Source organism: Trachurus trachurus (assembly GCF_905171665.1).
Source record: "Trachurus trachurus genome assembly, chromosome: 6".
NCBI classification, from domain to species: domain Eukaryota; kingdom Metazoa; phylum Chordata; class Actinopteri; order Carangiformes; family Carangidae; genus Trachurus; species Trachurus trachurus.
In genome coordinates, this window is record NC_139897.1 from 1,365,149 (window position 1) to 1,381,493 (window position 16,345).

The 16,345-nt window shown below is 44.8% G+C and overlaps 1 protein-coding gene across 2 annotated transcripts in view; it reads left to right on the forward strand.

Moving 5' to 3' along the window:
• The first annotated feature begins 506 nt into the window (after positions 1–506).
• LOC310987506 (cyclin-dependent kinase 17-like) overlaps positions 507–16,345 on the forward strand; it is a 35,352-nt gene continuing 19,513 nt past the window's right edge. For both annotated transcript variants that reach the window (XM_083973801.1, XM_083973802.1), the window contains exons 1-2: positions 507–916; positions 12,252–12,400. In XM_083973801.1, coding sequence (XP_083829927.1) covers positions 12,274–12,400 — 127 coding nt within the window. In that variant the 5' untranslated portion in view covers positions 507–916; positions 12,252–12,273. The remainder of the gene's footprint in view (positions 917–12,251; positions 12,401–16,345) is intronic.

The following is a 16,345-nucleotide window of genomic DNA, read 5'->3' on the forward strand; positions in this document are numbered from 1 at the left end:
GGGGGAGGCAGAGAGTGGGGGAATGACACGCAGGAAAGGGCTGCCCGACGCGGGACTCGAACCGGGCCGCCTGCATTGAGGACTATTAGCCTCTACATGGGGCGGCCGCTTTAACCACTGGAAGCTTTTGGTGTGAATGCACAGTTAGACTACGTATGTATTATCATTTTTTATTTACTTTGTTTTGATGCTAATGCAGCATTACTATGAGTAGCCTACTAGTCAGGGTCATTATGCAGAATAATTTAGTCATACAAAGATTAGACTACTGGGTTTTTTTGGGGGGGGCCTGCTCACCTTTCTCCCCTATACAACGGCCCTGTGTATGTGTAGTGTTGTAGGTCTTATAATAGAGTCATCATGGTTGTAGGACTGCGGTGTTTCCTCCAGTAGGCGCCGCTGTGGAGCCGCACCGACCGGCTGCGGGTCTTTTCCATCAGTGACTGCTGGGTGGCGCCGTTTCCCCGCTGACATTTGGATGACACGGCTGTGTGGTGGCAGCAGCAGCAGCAGCAGCAGCAGGAGGCAGCAGGCTGAGGACACGCTCAGATCAACCAGTAATCACCATCGTCCCTCACGCTGCCATGGTGTCTCCGGTTTGAACAGAGAGCGACACAGAGAGAGAGAGAGACCAACAGCGGCGCTTCCTATTTTCTAACCGGGAGTGAAACTTTAAAAAGCCTCCGACCGACCGAGCCATGCTGCTGGACGACACAAGCCCGCGGATATAAGCGACACGGAGGAGCAGAAAGTAGCTACCACCACCCGAGACCACAAAGAAGGAGAAGGAGAAGAAACGGTCGGTGCTAATTCAGTGTTTTTCTTCGTCTTGACTCGCGGAGGGAAAGACGGCATCCGGCCTGAGGAGAAGCTCCGAGGTCGGGGACTCCGGTCGGAGCAACGCTGCTCGTTTCTGGTGAGAGGAGAGCTCTTCACGTTGTCGCTGCTAGTTTGTGTGCGTCTTGTTTTTTTCTTTTTTTTCTTTTTGTTTTGTTTCTTACCGCAGGGACACGGCTCAAGAAACATTTAACACGAACCTGCGCTGAAAACAAAACGAGCTGGGCAACAATGCAGCAGCAGTGTTTACTTGACTGTCGTCGGTGTGAGAGAAGCCTCTGTTGTGTTGTGTTGTGTTGTGTTGTGTGTCCACTTTGTCCCATTCACCGTGAGCCGCGTTTAACTCGCTCAAACTGCGCGGTTAGCTACACACACACGAATGCTAACACAAGTTCAGAGTGGTTAATAGTTTATCACTCCGCCAGCCCGCACCGGTTAGACATTAGTGCGAGCTGTGTTGTTGTTAAACAGCAGCACAGTCAGTCGGCTGCTCGGTTGTCAGTGAAGGCAGCGGGGAGGAGGGAGCTGCTCCGCTCTGCTCCGCTCTGCTCTGCGTGTATCGTCTTGCATATTTGCTACCAAAACATTCACTGACCCACATTTCAGACATGTACTGTCTTACTGCTCTAAATATTTCTCACCGGCTACTTGAAGCACAAAGCGCGCAAACTGTAAAAGTATATGACCAAATGAACTAACTATCTAACTGTCTCTAACACATATACACATATTTCTACAGTCAGCATTAACAGCTGTTAGTTTTTTCAGCTGTTGTAGGTAAGAGGTGTAGACGAGGCCAGGACAGGAGACTCCTGCAGCTTCCAGGAATGTCAGCTTTCCATGAACTCCTCTACTTGTTCTTATAGGGAGTTCACTTGTGTGTGTGTGCGTGTGTGTGTGTGTGTGGGCGAGAGAGAAGAGTGTGAAGTTGGCAGGATGTCCAAAAAGGAAGACATTGTTCTGGAAAGGGGTGGTGGTATTCTCATGGCAAACTGATGAGGAAGTTCATTTTGGTGTGAGAACACCCTGGAGCTGTGTGGTTACATATTTATTGTCACATTTGTTGTTCTCTCAGTCTCAACTCGTGTTTGTTTTTTCATATCAACACATTCAGAGCACAAAACTGTGAACTTGGACTGGGTGGATACTTTCAGACATTACTTACAGTTTTTTAGGCACACCTAGCCAATGCTATTGTAATGGAGTGAAACAGCCCTGTAATGAATCCTGCTTTTACAAAGGCTGTAATAGCCTGTTTATGTTTACACTCTTTCAGAGGCGTTGGTTTAATTCATGGTCATTTTAGAAACCGTAATATACAGTTGACTTGTATAAATACGGCGAGGTGTTTACAGTGTTAATGTTCAACAGCAAACAAACTCTATTTTAAATAGAAGGTCCACTCCTCAGACAGTTTAAATTGAAGCTTTAAATTATGAACTTAAGTTAACATTTCATAGCCATACGTTTCTTTGAGTAGCTGAGTGTTTGACTAATTGATTAATCATCTGTTTCAACTGTCGGTAGCACAAGATTAGGCTATATCATTATACAAACGGGATTACTTTTTTCTTTCCGGATGTCTAAATTTAAAAAGAAGCAAAAAACTTCTCAAATATTGTTTAGTTAGCCTAAGTTTAGTTGTTTTGATGTCATGCCAGTCTGGCCCGTTCTGCAAGGGATTACACCGTCATAGTTCAGCCATCTTCTTTGAAACTTTTTATTTGAATGAAGCTACAGAATAATGTCTTACCAAAAGAATAAAAGAAAACGAATAACAAATGAATCGTGCAATTTACAGGTTTCCTGAGATGAAGATCGTGTCCCATGTTTTCTCCAGCTAATGAGCTGGTCTGAATGTTTCATGTCCAACTTAAAGGGACAATGAGGAGTTTGTATTTGGTTATGTGAATCTACGTTACCCACACGTTACCTCCATTTTCGATAAATATATAGTTTTGTTATTTTAATTAATGGTGGTAATGGTGGAAATGCTGGGCGAGCCGACCAGCGTTTCCTTACTTTCTGTTTTGCGGACACTGCCCGGCAGGTCACGGGAATAACGCCGCCGAATCGCCGTTTATGTCAGAACTACGACGATATCTGATCGTGTTCGAATCTCCGACTTTCATTCTTGATAAATGAAAGCATTCTAGGCCAGACGTCCGTCTTGCGCTGGTCCAAGAATTTCACTGTCCGCGTGGAGGCTCATGGTAAATGTAGTGTGAAAACACTTTGCTTTCCAAAACTCCTCGTTGTCCCTTTAATCTTGACCAAACAAAACCTTGCACAATTCCACATGGAGATGACAATAGCAAACAAACTGAACCTCATTTTCTACAACAGTCTGCCAAGTCCACTTTCCTTCTTCTGAAGTCTGACAACAGTGGAGCGCTCGGAGCCAGAGACCTTTTGACAGGTTTTGAGTCTGTGCAGCAGAGGCGTTGCTCTCTGTACCAAAACAAGTAGAGATGTTGGATGCGCGGACATGCTCTGCTCATCACTGGGTACACTTCTTATTGTTTTGCTGATGGCTGAATGAAAGAGCTGTCATAGCACTTTCTCCTGCTCATTTCCTGCAAGCAGCTTTCAGTTTGACAACCACAAGCTGTTGAACTCCCTTGCAAGATGTCTGTCATTCACACACAGGCTCCGGGAGGCGTGTCGATTTTGTTTGGGTCGGGGGGCTCAGAACACCTCATGTCCAACCTGGTACCTTCAGGAGGCCAGGGAGTTGATGGGGTGGGGCGGGGGGGCAGTGTGTTGGTTTGACGTGGGGTCGTTCCCTTGGTGAAGGCCTTGGGGATAGCGGTAGCAGGGTAACCTGACCCGCCACGAAACAGCTGTAGCTACGCCGTGCTGATCCCTGGAGTCCCAGTGCAGATCAGATGATGGTCCAGTATGTGTATGGGTGTGTGTGTGTGTGTGTGTGTGAGTGTACATATAAATGGACGGGCTACCGCCAGAGCCTCATACTTCACTTGTACACACGCAGCGACACACAAAACAGTTTTAAATTAAACTTCAAAGACATTTAGGGGGAACTTTTTGATTCCTTGACCTTGTGTTTTGCATATGAGTGGGCTCTCTCTGTATACATATATGTGTGTGTGTGAGCGCGCGGCAGTCCAAGACAGCTGGCTGAAGGTTAATGTGTCACCGCTCTCTGGGGAGCAGCTGCTATGTCACAGGCACCACTCGTGTCTATAGATAGCCATGAATACAAACTCTTCCTCTTTTCTCTGCTGCATCAACACAAGAATCCAGGCACCGGCATGCGGCTCCGTCCTCGCACATGCAGTTGCTCCCAGAGAAAGAAAAAAAATGCTGCCGCTTGCAAGTTCGCTCGCTGTCACTCCCTGATTGTCTGAATCTGGAAGTGTCCAATGGTACTGAAGACCCCCACCCACCCACCCACCCACCCATTCGCGCTCCAGTCCAGCCTAGAGCCAGCTGGCCCAGAACCTGTTTGAGTTATACAGTAATAACTAACAAATCTGGGCCGTCATCCGCGGTATTAATGTCTGAAACAGGTGAGGGACAGATATTGCCTTTTTTCCCCGTCACTCCTGGCAGGATTTGGAGAAGCTGTCTGAACACTTGTCTGGTCTTTATTTGGAAGCAGACACACTCCCATCGTCATCCACACCAACGTTATTGCAGCCGGGGACGGGCTAGCTGCGCATATTTGGGATGTGCTGAAGTGTTCGTAATTAAGTTTTCACCGGTTATATAAAGAAACCACCTAAAATCCCTGTGTTTGGGTTTTTAATTATCCGCATTCAGAAACCCCCAGGACCACTCAACCTCAGCTCAGTAGGGTTTTTTCTTTTTCTAATCAGGGCCTGAGAAAGTAGACCGCTGTTCAATAGCTAGGGATGAATGTCAGCCTCCTTCTTAATCAATTTTCCATTTTAATTTAAAGCTTAGCGAGTTTCTCACTGGAAGAACAAAGGGCGATGCAGAGTATTTCCAGATTGTTTTCCTCCTCTATCGATGTATGTGTCTATAATGGAGGAATGCAGATAAGATCTGAGATGAGATCAATAGCTGATTAGTTGCCTGCAAATAATTATATAATGGTTGTCATTTATCAAATGGCTCCAACTTTACAGATGTCATTTGCTGCTTTGCTTTGTTTTTACATCTTTATAAAGTTAGTTCTCTTAAAGGCATAGTTCAACATTTTGGCAAATTGGCCCATTGCCATAATCGCTATAGTCATAGCAGTAGGTTCGTTACCTTTAATTGTCGGTGTAAGATATTTTTAGAACGGCGGAGCGGAGCGGCAGGCTGCTCAGGGCTATGCTATGGAGGCTAAGGGAACTGCACAATCACCACGCTATGAGATAATAATGGAATGTTACGAGACAGAGCTGTTTTAGACGTAAATTCATGCAAAACCGCTGATGCGCGTTGCGTTCAGGGACAGTTTTTCAGCAAGCAGACTCTGTATTTACCCTGTATTTACTTCGAAAACGGCTCAGTTTCGTAACGTTCCATTATTATCTCATAGCGTGGTGATTATGCAGCTCACACACTTGTCCACTACAGCCTTTTGGAGTTGTTGGGTTGTGTATTTGATGAGTTTGATGAGGGAAACCAAGAAATTCCCTTAGCCTCCATAGCATAGCCCTGAGCAGCCTGCTGCTCCGCTCTGCCGTTCTAAAAAAAAGCTTACACCGACAAATAAAGGTAACAAACCTACTGCTATGACTATAGCGATTATTGCAATGGACCAATTTGCCAAAATGTTGAACAATCCCTTTAACTTCAATTCTGAACACGCCGCTTTTGATCTGGGATGTTACAGATTAGGTCTCAGACTCCAACTATTTTCATTATTCACTGATCTACCACTTGACAATTTCTAGAGACAAAAAGAGTAAAATCCTTACAATTGAGAAGCTGAAACTTATGTTACTACACTGACTGGTGATCAGTTGACTCATTTGAGATTGAGCAGCTCATTGGTCAATAAACTAAACGTTTGGGCTTCAAAATGATTTCTCAGTCACACTTTCCAAGTTGAAAACTAACAGTATAATCTCAATTTGAATTCACTGCCGGTTCCTGGCAAATACATGTTCTCTGAAACTACTACAAAGGCTCGTGAAAAGCTGCCTGTGTTTGCAGTTTGATATGGAAACTGATATCCTGATAACCCCATCCTGCCGCCTGCCCTCTGTTAGATAGCAGTCAGGCCCGTCGTTCCCTTTCAACAGCCATGTAAGGCTATCAAGACCTGCTGGGGCTGCTGGTGTGAGGATGAGCGCAGACGGGTGGCGGCGGGAGGAAGGGGGGGAGGGGGGTGAGGCTAATTGTCGCTCTCTCAGATGCTAATGCTGTGCTCACAAACGCACACCAGGTGACTTGTCTCAGGATCAGATCAGATGAGTCCTCGTCTTGACGATTATCTCCGTAATGAGCCAAAGAGGAGCCGCTCGTAATCGCGCTGCCCTTTATCTAGAACGAGTGGATCAACATATAAATATAATCAGAAGAATTAAAAGGATAAATGACGATTATTAGAAAGAAATAAAGAAGTTGCCGTTCATCTACTTATGACACTGCTGAAGGGAAGTTAGAGTGTTGTGTGTTTTTATACTTCTGCCTGCATTTGTGTATAAAATTGTCAGAAGTTGCGCACAATGTGTAGCTGTATGGTAAGTTTCATTATGAATAGTAAAGGTGAATTATTTCTGACACTGTCATGTTGTGTTGCAGTGAACCAGCTAGATTGTGTTGTTTCTCCGTCCATGGTCGGTCTGGTTAGTAGATCTAGTAGCGATCTAACAACAGCCACGCTCATTACACATGCAGCATTTGTTGTGTGCAATAGTGCGTCACTCGTTTTCCCCCTCAAGGTGAATGTTGCATCTCATAATAGTTAATTAATTTGCTGTGATGCTGGCAGAGGTGATCTTTGTTTCAGGGCTCGGTGACCTACAATACACAGTAAAACACTGTGGCAAAGCTTCCACAGTTTGTAAAGGTAAAACAAGCCATAGGAAGATATGATGGGAGAAAACATTGGCTAAGATTTCTAGATCAAGTCCCCTCTAACCTGCAGCATTGAACCTGGTTGTCCACTATCTGACTGCAGGCCACAGAGAAAGCTTAGAGAGGAGCAGGCCTGTCACTCAAGCCACCGTAACCATGGCAGCAGTGTTAATCAGCTGGCGTCGAATCTTATTGCCTGTGAGATCTGTTGCTGTGCGTCACTGGTCTGGTCTGGCCTGGCCTGGCCTCCTTCAACCACAGGGCCCAGCTGAGGTGTCTGTATTACACACACACATACAGTATGCACACACACGCACGGCACTGACCGGTCTGTCTGTCATCAGCGCTCAGACCCCCCGTGGACACAGGTGACACGTGTGTGACGGCCGTGAAGGCTGAGGAGGGAATGTGTGTCAGTGAGGATGGACAAGAGGCAAATCTGATGTGAGTCTTTGTGCAGCGCGGCCTGGACGGGGTTCAAACAGGAGTGTTGAAGCGAAGGCTCACCTGCTGCAGTGAGTATGAGTATCTGTGTGTGTGTGTTATGTGTGTAAGGGGAGGGGAGGGGGGGTGGGCATGCCTGGTTGTCATGCTCAGCACTGCTCAGCTCAGCACCACACAGCATGACGCTACCTCCTGCATCTCCTGAAAAAAGCCTACTTTTTTTTTCCCTACTCTGCACAATGCAGCCTTTATATACGGCCTCCATAATGGAGCCGGCTCCTTCACTCATGTCCTCATTGTCTTGGCCAGGATGAGAAAAGGCTGCTCTTTAGAAAAGCAGGGCTGAGCTCAGCCGTGAATCATCATGCCAACAGTTACGCTTGTTCTCTCTCTGCCTACTTCTGTAAGTGAGGCGACCAGGGGAGGAGAGACAGGAGCTGCCCACGTCCCCCCCCGTCCCCCTGCCCCCCCTCCCGGCGATGTTTGGAGGTTTACCGGAGCCTGGAGGAGTCACTGAGAGGTTGCGACCTTGCTTTTCCTCTTTCTGTGTGTGTGGCCACAGACAGCAGTCGGATGGTGGCTGTGGCTTGATTGGTTCATCATCTAGCCAGAAGTGGGACACTTGTGCCAGTGATGTGTTTGTATATGTTTTTATATGTATATGACTATATAGAGAGATAAAGATTAGTAATCATATGTTAGAATAAATCTATATATAAATATAATAATATATTAGAATAAATCCAGTTAAATAACTCATAAATGAATTTATTGTATAGACTATAATGACTAGATAACTTGATAGATAATTTATGAAAAAGGGGTGGGAGTAAATAAGTTTATCCTTTTCGGATATGAAAAAAACAAACAAACAAGTGATGTTGGCTACTTGGCTTTGTGGAGCGCTGCCGTGCTGCGGGGGGTGGACCCCCCCCAGCCCCCCAGCAGGACTTCTGGTTTTACCCTTTCTGTAGCTCTCTGTCGTTCATCATCAGCACAGCTACGGTGCGCTCCTGGCTACAGCAGGAAAAGGACAGAGTCCATGTAAAGCATATGTCTATTGTCACCACTGCAGCATCCATAATGCTTCAACCCCCCCCACCCCCCACCCCCACGTCTCCTTTTTATCCTGCATCCACCTCTTTATCGTCTGCTTCGCTCAGTGCCAGAGGAAAACAGAGGTGGAAAAATGCAATTTAGCGTACAGCTGCAGACGGTGTGCAGTGCTAGTCATGTACATGGTGGATATTGATGGTTGCTTTAGGGGGAAAAAAATGCAAACATGATTGTGGGGGGTGGGGGGCTGAGGGATTGATGGTATTGCTTGCTTGCTATAGGGTTTGAGATGGAGGGAGACAGAAAATCAGCATGCATACGGTCTCCTGCTGTGCTCTGCATTTTCGACATGGAAAAAAAAGCAGCGGGGGTTGCCGTGGCAACAAATCCCAAATCAGCGGCGGCGCTCGGACCCGTCCACTCCCCGCGCTTCTCCCCATCCTCCCCCTCCTCGTCCCTGGCCCCCCTCCCAGTGGCTCTGGAGCTCAGACCTCAGACCGGCCTACTTAGGAGAGCAGGGATGAGGCTCAGAACAGGGATCATGTCCAAAGCTCCGCACTCGATCCCAGAGCAGGAACGTGGGCCAGTGAATACGGGTGCACAGTACACCCCACCACCCTCCTCCTCCCCCTCCCTCCTCCTCCTCCTCCTCCTTTTTACGGCTGTTGTTAACTTTCCATGAAGCTTTCAGAAAGTGATTTGTATCCTCTCAGTGTGCTGGACAGTAGGTCATATCCCAGTTCTTTATGAGAGGTTAATTTCCCCCCTTATACCTCCATCATATACATTCATAAATTAAAATGGGCTCCTGAATATTACCATGGAAACTGAGGAGCGATTGACTGCATATGGCAGTAGTAAATGGCAGCGGTTTATCCTAATTTGGCGCCACATAATCCTGATTTGAGTTTATTCCAGTGATCATAATGTTTTTATTAGAGCAGAATCGGAATTAGAGCTAAACTAACTGTTCAGTATTGATTTTTTTTTTTTTAAAGTAAGCAATCATCACATTTAAGAAGCTGGAACATTAGACTATTTTTGGATTTGCAGACTAGTGACTGAAAGAAGTGTTGACTGTTTTCGATGCAGAAATAGTTTTTGGTCAGTTGTACTTTTTCTTTCTGACGTATATATGTATATATCTACCTGTACCTGTCTATCTATTCATGGTGAAGGCTGCCGCAGGAGTGTGGGGGACGCAGTGAGCTGTTCAGTAGATGACGTGCTGCTGCAGCTGATGTGTCATGAGGCGAATCTGACTGATGTGAAGCTGCAGCGACAGCTGAGTTGACATTCTGCCTCATCTCGCTTCCTGGTAATATCAGATTGATTGTTGCCTGACTCAGAGCACAGAAGGGAAGAATGTATTAATGTAGGAAGAAAGCTGTGAGGGACAAGATCAACATGTGAAAAATGATATTCTGAATTGGAAAAACAAGGCTGAAGATGAAAACAGAGAGACCCATTGCTCTATTATGAAGGAGATGGGACACTCAAAAGACACAGCACAGCTTGTCTACAGGTCACTGGGAGAATAATGTGGAAATATGTTGCAAAAAGCTCTTTGTGACTAAAGAGGAAGCTGTTTGAAAACCATGAATAGAGATAGAATATCTCAAGGACGTCATTGCAGTCAATGTAGGTTGGGTTTTTTGGGGCTTTTTTTGCATTTAATGGACAGGAGAGTTGAGAGAGACAGGAAATTGGAGGCAGAAAAGGGGGGGGGGGGGGGGGGGGATGACACGCAGGACAGGGCTGCTCAACGCGGGATTCGAACCGCCTGCTGCGAGATGTTCTTCCGTGTAACATCATAAAGTCTGCTGTTCCACACCTCTGCATGAGGCTACATTAATTTCCGTTGCTAGCCTAACACACCTATATCTCTGACTCTGACCCAACTGTTTGTGGTTGCTATGTGGGCAAGGTGTCTGTAGCTCTGCTCCACTGACTCAGATCCTTTCTGATTCTGCTGATGTTGTAGGAGTTCATTCTTAAATTGGTGAAAGACCCTGTGAATTACTCTATTCATCAGAATTGAGCTTTAATATTCAAAATGTGCTCCAAGGACTTCCCAAAATCAGATACAAGAGGCTCTTTTATCATTTGATATCCTGAAAGCAGTCTGGCTGAGTTTGTGATCATGGGCCTGATGAGTGCTTCTTTTCTTTTCTTTTCTTTTTAAAGATTATTTATCAAACCAGAAAAGTCATGGCCCGAGACTCAGAACAGGTCACTGTATCCAGGGATTGTCTAGTTCAGATCTGTCGGATGCCTCTCTGCTATCCGAAGCAGTGAATGATTCTGTGCACTGCATCAAGTTTCCCTCTGTAGTCTGCGTGCTCCTGATCTACAGTTTGATATTTCGTCTTTGCACTGTCCCAGTTTGCTTTGGACCGGAGCCCAGTCCAGACAGACGGCTGCTGCTGTCCACTGTGTGCAGGGAGCAGGAGACCGGGCTCACTGCCTCACAAAACTCTGCGTACAACAAACTTTTTTAAACCGGTCGCCACAGCTCTACGATGATACAGGAGCTGCATGGCCTATTTCTCACCCCAGATCTTTTTTTTTTTTTTTTTTTTTTCAGAGGGCTCTTCTTGTGAAATGAAACTTTTGAACACGCAGCCACCACCGGTTTCAACCTACTTTAGTTTGCCAGTTGGCAGTCACCTTTCTGACCTGTGTTGAGTTAAATCAAATGAACTAGTTTGGGCTGATGCTCATTGATTACATTTATTTTTGATTATCTGCTAATCAATGAAATCATGTTTCAAGAGCAAATGTGAAATCATCGGTTTCATTGGTTTGCTGAGTTTCTCTACTTTCTTTGTTAATAGGACTATCACTTTAGAAATATAAAAAGAGACATTTTTCTTTTTCTTTTGCTCTTACTCTGTTTTGATTGGCACAACCACACAGACGAGAACAGGCTGCTGAGTTTAGGGTCACTCGTATCATCAGTGTTTGGAAAGCAGCGCCGGTTTTCCATCACAGCGAAGACAGCGAGTTGATGCGTTTCTGGACAGATTTGGTGCTATGAGTGATATCTGGTAGACAAAAGACTGCCACTGGGGAAGAGTTGACAGCCAGCGGCGGCCCGAGGGACTGTACTGCTCATGTGTTTTCATGTCTGCTTTTACTCATCATCTTCATCGTCATCGTCACACACAGACAGGCGGACACGGGTCCAGACTTGCAGCCGTAGTGGAGTTATAATCTCTACACCGAGGTCACTGCTCGTAATCAGCTCCTGCCAAACTTTCCCAAATATCCCCCGTCTTGATTTGAAACCCCTTTTCACACAAATTCTCTCTCTCTCTTTCTCTCACACACACACAGTCTCCAGCTCTCACACTCAGCCACTCTCATGCACACAGTAAATGCAACTGGAATGTGTGATGTGGACTCAATGTGGCCTGGGCTAGTCCTGCTCCATTCAACAGCAAATCCCCCCGGTTTAGGATTTGCTTTTATAGTTGGCTGTGCCAGGGACTGTACTCTAAACTCAGTCGTAAGAATCTCTCACCAACCTGTCATGTTTTCCCACAGGGGCGGAATGTAAAGTAATGAGCGTGAATGAGCTGAGTCATAATTAATGTCAGAGTGCTGATTGGTCCGCGTCTTTGTTCGCTCAGTCAAAGACCCGGTGATCTAACCACGTCTTTGATTTCAGTTTGGCTCTCGCAGTGGGATTTTGAAATATGGCTGCAGGTGAATGAGGTGTACTCTTTGTGAGTCAGAGGCGGTTCATTCACAGATTTTGAAATGTAAAGGTCACCATCATAGTGTGACTATCATCCTGCGACTAAAACCAACCGAATCTCTTCTTATCTGTGTCTTAACGTGTGTTAACTTGCAACCACAACTCCCAAATGTGTTTATTTACTAATGAAACCTTTTGTCTGCCTCAGGCCTCCCCTTCCCGAGAGCTCCATGGAAAAGATGAAGCGTTTCAAGAGACGTCTCTCTCAGACGCTTCGAGGCAGCCACACCATCGACGAGTCGCTGTCTGAGCTGGCCGAGCAGATGACCATCGAGGAGAACGGTCTGAAGGACAGCGGTGAGCTTTACCACAGCGACTGTAGACATTCATATAGCTGGACAGAGAGCTGCTGTAACCAGATTTATTTATTTAAAGGTTTAAGGATCAGGGACATTGCACATTAATAAAAACATTTAAACAAATGTAAACATGCCAGAATTAGCCGAAGGCTATTTTGCATCTGTTGTCCCTGGACTGATGTTAAAAGTCACCCTAAAAGAAAATAATACAACATTTTGGGTTATCAACATACAAATAATACATTCGATGATTAAAAAGCTGAATAGTGGACAAAAGACAGAGAGCTCAGTGGAGGTCCATGCATGCACACACAAACTAACATAAAACTGAACTCAAACAGCAGCCGCTACAGACAAAACAGAAGCAACATTAAGCAGCAACACCAACAGAAAAAAAGAAAAGAAAAAAAGAAAAAGTACACAAGACACAATCACATTATACACATTGGACACATTAGAAGCCATGCACAAAAAGCAACAATACTAGACAATTAATACACTGACAGACAACATGACAAGAAATTTAATGTTCACAGCCTTGACAACTAATTAGCCACTTTTTTAAAAAGTGTTTAAAGGAGGCGTAATTTGAAATATTTCTAATATGAGTTGGAATAGAATTCCATTCACGAGCAGCTCTAATAGAAAACGCAGACTGGCTGAAAGAACTTTTTCTAAATGCGATAACACAGTCTCCTCTAGTTGCACTCCGAGTAGATGTTGATACCATTTTTATAAACTGATTCAATGCTGGGGGCGCACGTCCATGTATGATTTTGTACATAAGACAAGAGTGTGAATATTTAATCAGGTTTTCCCAATTTAACAGATGTATTTTTCATCCCTATGAATTTCTGTAGTTTCCTCAACATTATGACATGAATCTCCTGGATAATGATGATGGTAGTTATATAATCATCCTATGGGTTTATTATTTTATGGTCATGAGATCACTTCGGCATAGCAAATGGCTCAGAATACTACACTACCCATGAGCAGCCAGAGAGATCTGAGGCCAGTCAGGGAAATTACTAGGGCTGACCCAAAAAAATCGAAGCTTCGAAGCTTTGTTCGTTGCCATGGTAATCGATCATGAAGTCCGTGATCGATTGTTTTTTTTTTCTTCCTTTTTTCCTTTTTGACACCGGTTCTCATCGGCCGTCGAAGCTTTCGATTAAAATCGATTTTATGTCCGCGAAGCTTCAATTATCAAAATATGATAATCGGGTCAGCCCTAGAAATTAACAACATTTGTTGTGTTGAAGTAATTTTGATTCTTACGAGCTGAGTGATGTGGGCACCTGTCTAAAACTCTTGGTGTCTCATGCTGAAAAGATTTCTCAAAGATTATAATGCTCAGTTAAAAAGAAAAACGTTTAAGAAGACATTAAGTCATCTTCATGGCCATTTTGGCAGTTACAGTAACGGTGCTGTCAAATTGTAGTGCTAAGAAATGTTCTTTGTGACTTAGTATTATAAACTCACTATTACAAACTACACCTGCTAGAATGATCATATAGTTGCTTCAACACCTCTTAAACACAGTTTGAATGAACTGTTACAACCATCATGAGGCTCAGATTCACTATAAGGTTGTTGTGTTTGACGATGTGTGAGGGAGTTGTGCCCAAGTGACCATTAGAGGTCATTCAATTGATTGCAAATTAAATTTGCCAAAGCACAGTATATGGCTATTGTGATTCACAAAGGTTAAGTAGATCTCTGACAGGATTATATATAGACGTGACTCACTCCACATTCATACTCTTTGAGGTTGCAGCAGTTGTGGATTTTTATATTTACAGTTGCAATACTTATTATTGTTACTGTGGCAGATAACTCATTCAGGGTTTAGTTAGATCTATCTGACACAAAGACATGGAGGGCTCCGGGTCACACATCTACGAAATGTGAAAGATAACACCAATAAGTCCAAGGCTGTTGATTCAAACAACAGACTAACATGTTGTAACATTTCCAGCACAATTATGTAATAAAGTGCGTGTCTAACATGGGATTTAGTAGCAGAATTTTAATGGACTGCATATATATAGGACTTTTATCCAAAGCCAAATCCGAATTTTATCTAACACTGACCCAGAATCAGAAAGTGGTGGTAACTGAACATAACTGCTGAATGTTTGCACTTAGGGTTTATAACACGTGTATTTTTGTAGCATCAGCTCTCTGTAAGCAGCATACGAAACTAGATTTTAACACCTTGGGTGTCATGATTGACTTTAGTTGTTAATTTAAGCTTTTAGTCTTGGTGTTTTATTACTGAAGCAGATATTTAAAGCCCAAGTATGTAACTTATTTGGCTTTTTATTAGCAAAAATCAAACGTATGTCACTGAATACATACAAATTAAAGCTTTCTCGTACGAGTTGTTACAAGTTGTTACAAGTCGTTACAAATACATAAGTGGGCGACGCACCGAACCGAGGCGGCCATGTTGCATCGCCATTTTTTAGTTTCAGTGGCAGCGTGACCGTAGGTAACCACGGAAACTCAGCGGAGCTGTGGGCTCGGCCTGTTAAAACTGTCACCACTGTGTAGTGTGAGGAAGGACGGAGGCACTGGTGTTGCATTCAGGTGCAGTCAGGCAGACGGCCGTCGGCAAACCAACCGGATGTCATTTTACTCCATGAGAGAAAGACGGTAAAACGTGGGTCAGGTAAACAATACGACATCACCATGACAACATATTGTCACGCCTGTATTGTTTTGCCTCGTGCTGGTGGACCACTTGTTTACATAGACGCTTGTTTATCCTGTTACATGCAGCGTCTGTTGTCTGTCTGACGTCTGCCCCATTTCACCTGAATGCAACATCAAGAATACGTTCAGATATGCAACCGCACCGCTAGATTATACCTATAAAGACAAAGCTGTTCTTCTTTTACACTGTTCATTCAGCTCAGAGAGTTTTATATTCATCCTACTCTTTTTTTATTTTTTATTGACAGGTCGGTCCACATGACATGACATTACTCTTTATTCACTTTTGTGTAGATACAGACAGGCGTACTTACCGTAGTTGGTGACATCATTCACTCCCATCCCAATGAAGGCTGTGGCCTTCAGGGCGTCAAAATAAAAGCCGAGCGGCACAGCAGCTTATCTCTGCTGATATCCACTAAACCTGCAGGGAGAGGGAGCATGCCTTGGTGTGCCACCATGTAGTTGCCATGGCGCTCAGGGTCTGGAAACATTCTAGAGTTTCCATGACATCGCCACGGCGACTTGGATGACTTAGTGAAACCAGCCGGGCTTCTTGATGCATACCCTCCTCTGTTTTCTTTTATTTCTTTTTCTTTCTTTTTTTTTTGCATCTTTCAGCTCTTCTTCCTCTCTTTTGGCCACCCTGAGTTCTCTCCAAGCTTCTTTCAGGCTTGTCCTCAGTTTCCTCTTCTCGTCTTTTGTCTGAATGAGAAGTTTTTTCTTCCCCTCTTCAATCAGTCGGATCGTCCAAGTCCGCCCCCCTCCCCACCTCCCTCTGAGAACTAACTGGGCTTTGTAAAGAGCTTTTTGTGTAGTGATTAACACCAGGTTTGGCCAGAGTGTTCTGTGCTTAGTGAGTGGGGACACAGAAACATGTTGTGTGTCTGTGTGTGTCTGTGTGTGAGAGAGAGCTTGCGTGAGGGGGTTTTAGCAGCCTGTGTAGCAGTAAGTGGGGTAGAGAGGAGACAGAATGGAGTAGCCAGATGAGATGTGATCTGAACTCTGATTGGGGAACGCGTTCTGGTCCTGATCTGATTATGTAACACGTAGAACTCGGGCCAGCGGCGGCAGCAGCTGCACAGAGATAAGAGAGAGGTGGCATAAGGACCTGGATATTACATGGGGGGGGGGGGGGGGGGGGGGTTGTATTTGTCTGTTTTCATGGGAGATCGAGGAAACGCTTCATATACTGTGCAAACATCTGAGGAGGCTTTCCAAA